This window comes from Alosa sapidissima, chromosome 8 (assembly GCF_018492685.1).
Source record: "Alosa sapidissima isolate fAloSap1 chromosome 8, fAloSap1.pri, whole genome shotgun sequence".
Taxonomy (NCBI): Eukaryota; Metazoa; Chordata; class Actinopteri; order Clupeiformes; family Clupeidae; genus Alosa; species Alosa sapidissima.
The window spans coordinates 8,087,936-8,100,435 of NC_055964.1; the positions used below are offsets into that span (position 1 = coordinate 8,087,936).

A 12,500-nucleotide genomic window follows, 5' to 3' on the forward strand; every position below is an offset into this window, starting at 1 on the left:
CTATTTATTCTATCTATTCTCCCCTCTTCTCTTTCTTTTCCATCATTCCTCTTCCATGCCCTATTCTTATCCTCCTCCTTTTGTCTCCATTCCCTCCTCTCCCTCTCCTCTGGTTCCTGTCCCCTTATCCTTCCCTCCGTCGTCCATGCGTCCGTCGCCGGCCAGTGTGACCCAGCTGCTGGAGCGCATTGCCGAGGTGGTGGAGCAGAACCACCTGTTCACGTCGGACCGGCCCAGTCTGGGCGAGGAGCTGGAGTCGCTGCAGCAGCACCTGGAGAGCCTCAGCTCGGCCCACAGCCCTCTGGAGAGCCAGTTCAACACCAGCCATGGTGAGCCCCGCACCCGCAGCACGGAGACGCTCCATTACTTACACGCTCACTCACTCACTATCTCACACACTCACTATCTCACTCACACACTCACTCACTCGCTCACTCACTCTCTCACTCTCTCACTCACTCACTCACACACTCACTCTCTCACTCACTCTCTCACTCTCTCACTCTCTCACTCTCTCACTCTCTCACTCTCTCACTTACTCACTCACACACACTCACTCTCTCACTCACTCTCTCACTCTCTCGCTCACTCACACACTCACTCTCTCACTCACTCTCACTCGCTCACTCACACACACACTCACTCTCTCACTCACTCTCTCACTCTCTCTCTCACTCACTCACTCACTCACTCACTCACTCTCTCACTCTCTCACTCACTCACACACTCACTCTCTCACTCACTCTCTCACTCACTCGCTCACTCACACACTCACTCTCTCACTCACTCGCTCACTCACTCACTCACTCTCTCACTCGCTCACTCACTCTCTCACTCACTCTCTCACTCACTCGCTCACTCACACACCCACTCACTCACACACTCTCTCACTCACTCACACACTCACTCTCTCACTCACTCTCTCACTCACTCACACACTCACTCTCTCACTCACTCACTCACTCTCTCACTCACTCACACACTCTCTCACTCACTCACTCACTCACAGCTCACATAGGTGCCATGAATTGGTCACTTATGTAGCTGTAGCTTTCATGCACTTCCCTGTGGGCTACATCCGCAATGACAGAATTTTCTGTAGACATGACTGTATGAGTCAAGGACAGCTCAGCGCAGTGTTGTCATTTTGGTGCAGTTAATAGACACTTCTATTCAGAGAGACTCAGAATACAAAATACAAATTGGTTATACAATTTAACAGTGCATGTTCTACTGGGGAATGGTAGGGTTTCTGTGGGGTCTTAACAAATCTAAAATGTAATGATGTGAATTGTAGGCCTTATAAAGTCTTAAATACATTAAAATATTACACGTTATGCTTAGGTAAGTCTTAATTATGTTAACTGAAAGTGATTTAAAAAGTAGCTTGTATAGAAGTTCAGATAACATTTTTTTACTCTGTTACGGTAATAATCCTGATTTTCCTTTATATTTTTGCCAGTATGGGCATGAAATGAGTCTTCATTTTTAATTCTTTGCTGTCTTAAAACGGTCTTAAAAAATCTTAAATTTTCTCCATTAGCCTAGTCATAGAAGCACAAGGAGAAATGTTCCTAGTTCTTGGATCATACCTGTACATATGTAAGCTGTCTCCTGCCTAACAGACCAGACTGTGCCCAGAGCCATATTTGCACTGCATTTACAGAAGGACCGCTAGCCCTGGTTATGCCCTCAGTGCCATAACACTATTTCTTTGTGCTAACATATCTCAAAGGGTAGGGTAGAGGACGTCAGCCTCTCTTAGCTTCAGACTGACTTACAGTGCTACTCTCCCAGGGTCGCTGGTGCCTGATTCAACGGATGGCATTTCCTGTGTCAACAGCAAATAGCTTAACACAGCCAGTTTTAAACCTAGCATTCTGTAGATTGCCCCAGACTAAAATGTTCCATAATCCAAAAATATGCTAACTCCAATAAAGGTTTGAGGGTTGTGTCTCTTCCTTCCACTACAATATGATAATAGATTTGACAAAATAATCATGCAGTCAGTTTGACTTGGATTGCTACTTAACGCTGCAAAAAAAGATATCTGGAGGATATCTACAATGCCATTATCTAAAATCTTTACGTCTTGAAGGTTGAGATCATACAGTTTGAAATATCCTCAGATTTTCGGATACCAAAAGATTTATGAACTGCAGACGTTTGATGTTGATGCCCGACTGATAGAAGGTTTAGAATGCTTCTGACCACTGCCGAGATGAGAAAGTCTTGCACTGCAGTGGAGTGAAAACGTGTGTATGTCTCTGCGGCCTCTTAGGTTTCACTGTGGGCAGTGTGCTGAGGAACCAGTCGGTGTTCTACCAGTTCCTGGTGCGGAACCTCTCTCTAGCCAATGACACGGCGAACCTTCTGCTCTCCTCACCTGTCAATCTCAAAGAGGTCAGTCTCTTCCAGGACATCTCAAGGAAAAGCCTTACATATAGATTCTGATCCTGATTACAATTTCTTCAGGTGAAACGAGTCCAGTTTGGGGCAAGCTGATAACTTTTTGTATTTTTAAGAAGACTTTACTTTTTCATTAGGTAATTTGTTATTGATACAATACTGCTCTCAATGCTGACCATTGTTGTTATTAGTGGATATAACACCTTATAATGAAAAGAAAAATGAATGCCTAATTCCTTTGTTTTCTTCCCTTTCTCTGCTGTTGCTTTTGTCTCTCTGAGTCTCGCGTTGACAATCATGCTTCGGTTTCCCTTCAGGTGTACAACCTGATCTTTGGCTCCTACGCTAAGATGGGCAGTGGAGACGGAGGGCTGGCCGAGGGGCTGAGTGCGGCTCACAGCCCTGGGGAGAAGGTCCTGCAGCTGGAGGTGAGAGCTCTGACTGCAGCCATTGAGGAATGATGGCAGTGGTTTACTGCAGAGATAGTACAAAGTTTATTGTACTAGTCATTTTCATAGAAAGTCCCTCCTTATCTCGTTCACTCTCATTCAAATGAAATGTAAAAATGATAACTGTAAGACAAAACCGTCTAACAGTTATCCCGAATCGTCCCATCCCATGTTCCCATAGTCCAGCTCTCCGGAGTTCTTTAATGACAAAAGCATCATCTCTACGGACATGTGGTTATAAACGAATGGTCTAAAGAAGCTTAGCAAAACATTTGCAGTGTGCAGATGACTGCTTCCTAAACATCACCTCTGCCATCTCTGCCATCGCCTCTCGCCACAGAAGCAGTTGCTGGGCGGGTGGCGTAGCCTGGAGGGCGGCCTGATCCACAAGGCCCTGCAGGACCCCAGCAAAGCAGCCAATCGGCAGGCTCTCCTCCGGCTCCTCTCCCAGGCCCTGGGCCTCGCCGGTGGGGGTGTGGGCCAGACGTTTGACCCTCAGGGACTCAAGGAGATGGAGGTACACTATGTCCTCCAAAACTCATTCAGTATTTGTAGTCCGTTTGTCAACATTCAAAATGTAATTTAGGTTCTCTTGTCACATTCCTTATTTGTGTTTCTTATTATAGTCTGTTTTGACTAGAAGCCATGAAGGTTATTTTCCGAAGTGTGAAGGGGGAGATGTATCTTCTCTGTTGTATTATCTTGGTGTTTATTTTTAATCTGCTCATTTCGGTTGTTTTGTTTATCGCTCTGCCGGCTGTGTCTCCTGAGCTTTGACGCTGATTATTCCTCTGGCCCCTTAGGGGATCCTGTTGACTGGCGCAGTGCTCGAGGTGCTCACTTGCGGAGAGGGCGGGAACAGTGAGCTCGGCAAAATCCTATTGGTTCCCGAAAAACAACAGGCCCTGCTCCAGGCCTATCGCGCGGCCATTTGCGGTGGAGGGGCGGGCCAACGAGCGGAGCGATTCGACGAGATGAGCCAGGAACTAAAAGAGCAGATCGACACGCAGAGCATAATTGAGAAGGTAGTGCAACAAGACGAGTGGAGAAAGAGATGAAATTAAAGGGAGCCATTTCTTTTCCATTTTTCTTTTCGCACATCCCCAGAAGGGAGCGGCCTCATTTTGTCATCGGTGACTTAGCTGTCGACTCATAATCTCCCGTCCTCCTACTCATTTAACATTTCTCCTCCACTTTGCTCTGATCGTTCCCCATACTCCTCTCCACTTTTCTCCTGTCTCTTCCCCCCAACACACACTTTTCTCATTTCACCACCATTCCTTCCCTTGCCCTTAGCATGCTCTCTCTCTCTCTCTCTCTCTCTCTCTCTCTCTCTCTCTCTCTCTCTATCCCTCTCTTTCTCTGAAATTTAAATGTAAATATAGTTTATTGCCATGACACATGATACAAATGATTGTATCATCAAAGCATCTACCAGAACAGTTAAACATCCCACATTCTCTCTCTCTCTCTCTCTCTCTCTCTCCCTCTTGGGGTGTGGTTGGAGGAAGCTGGTCAATGATATTGAGGGTTTTTTAAAGTATGGAGGGTGGGAGGGCTGCTGTGTGATGATGGGGTGGATGGGCAAGTCATTTGTAAGTAGTGTGCTGAGCTATGGTCTGTCTGGTTTTAGTTTGAGGCTGTAACACTTGTGGATGGTTTGTTTTGTAGTATTTAAGCATCTACTATTGTTTTAATAAAGGAGTGTTAAGCCTCTCGCCGTCTCTCTCTCTTTCTCTATTTCTCTATTTCTCTCTCTTCTTCCATCCCTCTCTCTCCCTCTCTCTTTCTCTGTCCCACCTCCCCTCCCACCCCTCAGTTACGTCTGGAGCAGGCGAACGTGTCCGGCCTGCTCTCCCAGTCCCACCTGGGGGCTCTGCTGAAGGACCTGGCCGACGTGGAGCGGCTCCTGAGGGACGTGGACCTGCTGTCCAGCCTGGCTCTCCTGCTCCCCAAGGGGGCCTGCGCCGGGCATCAGGCCTCCCCGGCCGCCAACGCCTCCGGAGGGTCCAGCTGGAACACCAATAGCAGCAGCACCACAACCAGCAGCAGCACCACCACCACCTGGGGCCCCAACACCACCGACTCCCTAGCGGGTGGAGGAGCAGAGGGAGGAGGAGGAGGAGGAGGAGAGGGAACTCCTGGGAAAGAGGAGGAGAACCCGCGCTCACAGTTCTCAGCATTCGTGCAGCTGTGGGCTGGCCTGCAGCCTATCCTCTGTGGGAACAACAGGTGTGTGATAATGCACGGAGGTGATGGTGTTTATGCCTGTGTGTATGTGTTTGCGTGTGTGCGTGTGTGTGTGTGTTTGCGTTAGTGTGCGTGTGTGTGTGTGTGTGTGTGTGTGTGTGTGTATGTGTTTGCGTGTGTGCGTGTGTGTGTGTGTGTGTGTGTGTGAGGGAGAGAGAGAAATGTCCAGATCCATTTGTCTTCAGTGTAACCTCTTAATGCCGTATGTTGAGTATGCTCTGCCATTATGGTTTAATGGTGCATCTTTAGCCGATCACTACAGCTTCTCTTGTGAAAACGAACATGGTAAACCTCTTTGCTACTCAGAGTGAAAGCCAATGAACAAGTAGCAAACCATGAATAAACATTGTGAATCCATGATGAACTTGATGCCATACAAATGTACAAGGCTGTTCATTAATTCTTAATCACCAAACCAATTATTTTAATTTAAAAACAGTAAAACTTCATTGATTCTGTCTGTTCTTTTCCTGAGGGGAAGTTTGTGTTAGAACATTACCAGAAAAAATAGCTTGTGTCAAGATTTTCATCAACACCACATTACACATACAGTGTAATGTACAGTCTGACTGAACAAAATCAGACATGCTGCTTTTGAGACCTTCTCCTCAGTATTCTCAGATTGTGTTTTATTCCTTGGACATTTTCATATGAATGGCTCTGCATAGGAATCACCAGTATAGGATTTCTGTTTAATTATGTATAATCTCCCTGGGAGGAGTCATGGGGCATCCAACTGACCTTTTGACCATCTGCTGCTTATGTGTCCTACACTCTCAAGTCTCCCATCCAGGGACTCTCACTGAACCAGGGAGGATGACCACAGCAGGGATAAAAAGGATTAAGGCGTTTACATCAAAATAACTCCATTGAGTACTGTATATGAATCAAACTGCCCAATATGTTAACTAGAACACAGGGCTCAATTATGGCTAAACGCAACACAAACTAAAGTGAAACTAAATTCTATGAGCTGCCTCATGAGTCCGAGCTCCTCTAGGATGGGTTCTTTCTTAGCCCATGTGACACCTTCCCACCGTCCACACTGAGATCTTATCCCAGAATACTCAGATATCTTCTGTTGAATACCTTTCTTTTCGTTTATTTCCCTTTTGCCCTCAGAATAATCGAACCCGAGGCACTAAAGCAGGGCAACATGAGCTCCCTGGGCTTCACAAGCAAAGAACAGCGCAATCTTGGCCTTCTGGTGCATCTTATGACTACGAATCCCAAGATCCTCTACTCTCCTATTGGTTCCCAAGTGGACAAGGTCATTCAGAAGGCAAGTCCATTGGCCAGCCTAGTCATGATATCACCATGTTTGTCAATGGCATTTATCTGTACTGCACCGTAATCCTTAGTTTGTTGATTCATCACCTGTACATAAAAGGAGCATTTATGAGCATCTATCTTTCTCAAAGTGATTGCAAGGTCTAAATTATCCACATTCCCTCTGGCACCTTTTCAGGAAGTGTAAAGCTTTGGCATGTGTAAAATAACCTATTGATCGATACGCCCAACACCACATAAAAACTCACTCTCATAATATGCTGGCTGACTTTCATATCACAAGCAAGAGGCTGAGTGTAGGTTTTTGCTTGAGAGAGAAGTACCCATTGAAGTCTAATAATGTTACCCTGTGGTATCTTGTAGGCCAACGAGACGTTTGCGTTTGTTGGGAATGTGACCCACTATGCCCGTGTGTGGCTGAACATCTCAGCTGATCTCAGGACCTTTCTGGAGGAAGGCAAACTACACAATCACCTGGCCTGGCTTCAACAGGTACATCAGCAGTAGACCGCAACATCTCTCAGTCTAGTCTATGTTTCACACTAGAAAAGCATATCACAAAGTGATGAGTCACACCTCAGATGAAGCATTGTAACCACATAATCTCAGCGTGTTTCTCGCTTGAGGTCAGAGGTGTAAAAGTCAAGCTTCAGAAAAGTGAAAGTCATACCATGTTTTGGTTCTACCTGTGCACTTAACACCAGTGATTTTACTACCTAGCTCATCGACCTGGCTGAGGTTGATATTTGACCTCTGACCTTCAGACCTTGTCTGAAACGGGCTACCGATGAAAACAAGGGCAGATTCTCACAAGAAGCTTCTGTGCCACTCTGGGCCTGAATTGAGTCACCCCACAAGCTGATAAGCCACTCGTGGGCAGTACCAGTGTACCGATGTAGGCCATATGCTAATGTGGATAAACTAATGGTCATTTCTGTGTATGTGATCTGCTATGGGAAAGGACAGATAGAGAAATGCAGCCATTTTAAACAGTGTAGATATTGTGAAATCCAGCAGACCATTTAAGAATCGATTTCTCTAAATACTTGAGATTTAGAGACTTTTCTCTTGAGAAGTTTAGACTTGGCTTGTTAATGTTGTGAACAGTGGGTCTGTATTGCCAATCTGAGGTATTTGGTGACGCTCACAGCATTTAAGACAAGAGTCAATAGTGTTCTCTTCTGCTGCAGGCACAGCTGCACCGCAGCTTCTGCAAAATGGCAAAGGTTCAGAAATTGGACGCCCTGTTGTGGTTCATCTTATTAGAAAATCTAAAAGGTTGACTCAAATGTGGTCTTTACACCGTGTGTGTGTGTGTGTGTGTGTGTGTGTGTGTGTGTGTGTGTGTGTGTGTGTTGGTTCTTTGCAGTTCACCTCGGACCTGCGGCAGCACCCGGAGCTGCTGAACGCGTCGGACAGTGAGCTGCTGCACAGCCTGCTGGAGGGCAACTTCAGCCTGCCCAACACCACCACCCTGCTGGAGCAACTGGACACCATCGACAACGCCGCCTGCGGATGGACACACTTCATGTCCAAGGTCCGAGTCTAATCATAGGGTGCAATAATAAGTCATGAATTATTATTTCACAACAGTATATATGTTTGACAATAAAAAATAGTATGTTTACATATATGTTAGTATAGGTAACGTTATGTAGAAGCTGAAGAGGGGAGTCACATCTTCATGTAATATGTAAAGACTGTGTACTTTACCAAAGCCTCTTTCTCTCTCTCTGTCTCTCCCTCTCTCGCTCTCCCTCCCTGTCATGGATACAACAAAGGTGTGAGACCCCCGAAAACAACCCCTGAGTTCCTACAATGGAAACGGGCCTGTAGGTTAAATTTGTGCCCGTTCTTGTCTGTGTATTATTGTTCCAGGTCAGCGTGGATATCTTCAAAGGCTTTCCTGATGAAGAGAGCATTGTGAACTACACCCTGAACCAGGCCTACCATGACAATGTGTCAGTCTTTGCTAGTAAGTGACCCTTGTCTGACGGTCTGCCCACTCACTCTGTTAACTGCTAGCGATCTGCCAGACCTGTTAGGAATCACTTTCTGCATTCAATGAAGTCACTTGTCACTTTCACTGCAGTTATAGTGCATTCACTTCCAGATTAATGGAAAATACAAGGATATGGCCTGGAAATAGCAGTGGCCCTTAATCTGAACAATCCGCTCAGAACGTTTTTTTTTTTTACCATCATCAAAAAAGATTAAAAACACACTCTACATGCTTTTTTGACCCTGGGTCGTCTGGCAGCATTGTTGTCTCATGCAAGATGTATGGTGCCGTAACTCTACGAGTGTCAGATAGCATTAACATAACAAACTGTGCTTAAGGAGAAGTTGCTCATAATTCAGAGGAGCGCAGTGGAAGCAAGCCTTTGATTTATTTCCCCTCTGGGGGTTCACCTGTCATGAGACTAAAACAGTTGGAGCGTTATGCTCGTATTGTGTCGTTGAATGGAGAAATAAAATCGATCCCTGAATGAATCAAGGCATTGTAAAGTCAGTCAGAAATCATTCTGCTCCCCATCTCACTTTCTTTCTCTTTCTTTCTCTCTCTCTCTCTCTCTCTCTCTCTTTATTTCTCTCTCTCTCACATTATCTGTTTATTCCTCTATATCTGCCAGGTGTGATTTTTCAGACCAACAAGGATGGCTCTCTTCCTCCGCACGTCATGTACAAGATCAGACAGAACTCGAGCTTCACCGAGAAGACCAATGAGATCCGCCGAGCGTACTGGCGGCCCGGGCCCAACACGGGCGGAAAGTTCTACTTCCTCTACGGCTTCGTGTGGATCCAGGGTAGGCCGACAGGCTGGTTTATACCAGTTGACAACTTAATGAAAATGCGAGCTCTGAAATTTCCTTAGCTCATCCATTTGCAGTAATAACAAAATATAAATCTCTTTCTGGACGACATGCGAGGGAAATTATAATAAAAAAAATAAACATTGAGGTATTTATTACCGAGGATTTAGCATTCACAGCTATGCTTTATTTAAGCTGATATATGCAAAGTTGAGTTGAGTTAAAGCGCCGTTTGTTAGCGCTGTAGAACTCGCCGTTGGCCTCGGATGAACTCCGAGTTGTTTCTGCAATATTTGCAAAGTACGGAGCAAAACTCTAGACAAAGCAGTACATCTTCCAGGCAGGGGCAGGGCCACAGGGGGCCCTTGCCTTGTCATGCCGGAGCCTTTTTTTTTGAGCTTCATGTTTTATTAAAGTAAACCCCATTCTGCTTAACCTGCTTATCCTAAACCCCCAACACCTGGCCCACTGATGACGGCAATGATGGGTGGTGTGGAGTAAGCAGTCTCGCATCATTTATTATTCACGAGATGCAGTCATGCCAAGCCGAAAACGAGGGGAAAAAAGTTAAAAGGCATATCCTTAGCATGACGAGGTGGGGCTTTGCCTCCGGACAGTTTTCATTACAAGGCGCATACTAATGTTACCGTCTCAGGTATTTATCATGCTTTGAAAGTGTTCGGACAGAAGCTGGACCCAAGACAAGGAAAATATTCTTCTAATCTCTCTCTGGTCTCGGTCTCTCTCTCTCTCTATCTTTATCTTTCTCTCTCTTTCACATGCTCTTCCTCTCTTTCCCTATCTCTCTCTGTCTAGATATGATGGAAAGAGCCATCATCAACACCTTCGTGGGCCATGACGTGGTGGAGCCAGGGAACTACGTGCAGATGTTCCCTTATCCCTGCTACACGCGCGATGAGTAAGACACAAGGACTCCGTGTTCCATGCACCTCACTTCCTCCGCCTCAGAATGATTTGATTTCAGAGAGCGAGTGGAGCGGCTAACCCTGTATTCTTCTTCTTCTCGCACGCTCCTCTGTTTTGCCCCCCCCCCCCCCTCCCCCCCACCCTCCACAGTTTCCTGTTTGTGATCGAGCACATGATGCCGCTGTGCATGGTCATCTCCTGGGTGTACTCGGTGGCCATGATGATCCAGCACATCGTGGCCGAGAAGGAGCACCGGCTCAAAGAGGTGAGCTGTGTCCGTCTCCGACACTCAGTCTTCGTTTTCTCAAACACTCCTCTCTCTCTTTCTCTCTCTCTCTCTCTCTCTCTCTCTCTCTCTGTCTCTCTCTCTCCCTCTCTCTCTCTATCTTTCTGTCCTTTATCTCACTCTTCAAAGCTCTTCATTCAAATGCATTGCGCGCACATCGATGTGATGTGGAGTTACCGGAATCTTCTGCAAGCACCACATTCTCGTGAATGTGTGTAGGTATTTCTAGCTATTCCCCAGTAACTCTTCATCCTCCTCCTTTTTTCCTGCAGGTGATGAAGATGATGGGCCTGAACAACGCTGTGCACTGGGTGGCCTGGTTCATCACAGGCTTTGTCCAGCTCTCCATCTCCGTGACAGCATTGACCGCCATCTTGAAGTACGGCCGCGTCCTGCTGCACAGTGACCCCTTCATCATATGGCTGTTCCTCACCATCTACGCCGTCGCCACCATCATGTTTTGGTACAACCCCACCTCTGCTATGTCCCTCTACATAGACACAGTTCCCATCCAATCTCAGTGGCACTTCGTCAGAAACCTGTATGATGCCCAGTCAGCGAATCAGCTCATGCATACATGCAGAATGATAGATCCAGTACAATAACTCCATGGTAGATTTATTTTTTCATTTGTTATCAGCCCCCAAAAATTCATTAAAGATGAGTCAAAGACATTCACATGCTGTGATTTTTATTTAATTTTTTTGTCAGACAAAATACAAGCTATCTTATTAACTTCTGTTGCTCTTGTCAGCAAGTTCAGTTCCAACATCTGACCAGCAGGAGGGGAATTGCCTCCTTGGGTTTGACAGATGTTCTAGGCTGAAAGGAGAAGATGGTCCTGATGGTCCTAGTGGTTGTGTCTGGCTGTGTCTAAGTACTGCTGGGTTGTTTCGTCTGTGTGGTCCTCAGTTTCCTGGTGTCGGTCATCTACTCTAAGGCCAAGCTGGCGTCTGCCTGCGGAGGCATCATCTACTTCCTGAGCTACGTGCCTTACATGTACGTGGCCATCCGAGAGGAGGTGGCCCATGACAAGATCACAGCCTTCGAGAAGTGCATTGCGGTATGCTGCTTTCTCTTAATGTGTGTGTGTATGTGTCTTTCTGTGTGTGTGTCTGTGTGTAATAGACTCACAGTATGGCGATTTCAAACACATTGTACCCAACATGATAATGCCCAGCTGAATGCAGATCACTCAGGCAGTCGCTGTGCTACTTTTGGTTATGGTTATTGTATGTAGCTGAAGCTTTTCTCCAAAGCGACACTTATTCATAAAGACACGCTGGCATATTTGCCTCTAACCTCTGCAGTATATCTTTCAGATGTACGAAGACGTACTTCAACACTCATTTTTGTAATCTTCTTTACCCAGAATTCTTTTGTCGCACCAGTAGCCATGTGTTTCTCTCTGTTGGGTTTTGACTGTGATTTTGCCTGTCAGAATTGTTCAAAACGTCTTCCATATGTGACGATCCTCTACCTGTCGTCTCTGCAGTCCCTGATGTCCACCACTGCGTTCGGTCTGGGCTCCAAGTACTTCGCCCTGTACGAGGTGGCCGGGGTGGGCATCCAGTGGCGCACCATCAACCAGTCGCCAGTAGAGGGCGACGACTTCAACCTGCTGCTGTCCATGGTCATGCTCATCATCGACGCCACCGTGTACGGCGTGCTGACCTGGTACATCGAGGCCGTGCATCCCGGTAAGCCCGCCGCAGCACAGGGGCACTTGCACGTCCATGTACGCAAATCGTGCGCTCAGCATTCTGAGCGGGCAGCCGAGTGTGTTGGCCTCGTTACTACTACGCGCTCACGCTCTGACCTTGCTGCCTTCTGTTCTTGGAAGGACAATAGAAAGGAGAAAGTGTGTGTGTGGGGGTGGGGAGGGGGGGTGGGTCAATTGATTCAGCATTAAGTTGGGCAGTGAATGGCCATTCAGGAAATATGCAATGTCTTTATTTTCACCTCTGCCATTGTGTTTCTGTATTGTGAAGGTAAGAAAAGGATGCCATGGCACTGAGTCAGCCAGTTCTTTGTTTTGTCTGCCTTAACCCACTGAGATCTGAGACTGGCTTTGAG

General features: G+C 46.5%; 1 protein-coding gene across 3 annotated transcripts in view; it reads left to right on the forward strand.

The window, feature by feature from the left end:
- Positions 1-12,500, forward strand: part of abca2 (ATP-binding cassette, sub-family A (ABC1), member 2) — a 68,729-nt gene that overhangs the window by 33,036 nt on the left and 23,193 nt on the right. For all 3 annotated transcript variants that reach the window (XM_042102085.1, XM_042102087.1, XM_042102088.1), the window contains 16 exons: positions 166-329; positions 2,282-2,403; positions 2,727-2,837; positions 3,199-3,375; positions 3,662-3,883; positions 4,678-5,090; positions 6,231-6,390; positions 6,762-6,890; positions 7,768-7,935; positions 8,277-8,373; positions 9,032-9,205; positions 10,028-10,130; positions 10,289-10,403; positions 10,697-10,887; positions 11,337-11,487; positions 11,920-12,124. In XM_042102085.1, coding sequence (XP_041958019.1) covers positions 166-329; positions 2,282-2,403; positions 2,727-2,837; positions 3,199-3,375; positions 3,662-3,883; positions 4,678-5,090; positions 6,231-6,390; positions 6,762-6,890; positions 7,768-7,935; positions 8,277-8,373; positions 9,032-9,205; positions 10,028-10,130; positions 10,289-10,403; positions 10,697-10,887; positions 11,337-11,487; positions 11,920-12,124 — 2,702 coding nt within the window. The remainder of the gene's footprint in view (positions 1-165; positions 330-2,281; positions 2,404-2,726; positions 2,838-3,198; positions 3,376-3,661; positions 3,884-4,677; positions 5,091-6,230; positions 6,391-6,761; positions 6,891-7,767; positions 7,936-8,276; positions 8,374-9,031; positions 9,206-10,027; positions 10,131-10,288; positions 10,404-10,696; positions 10,888-11,336; positions 11,488-11,919; positions 12,125-12,500) is intronic.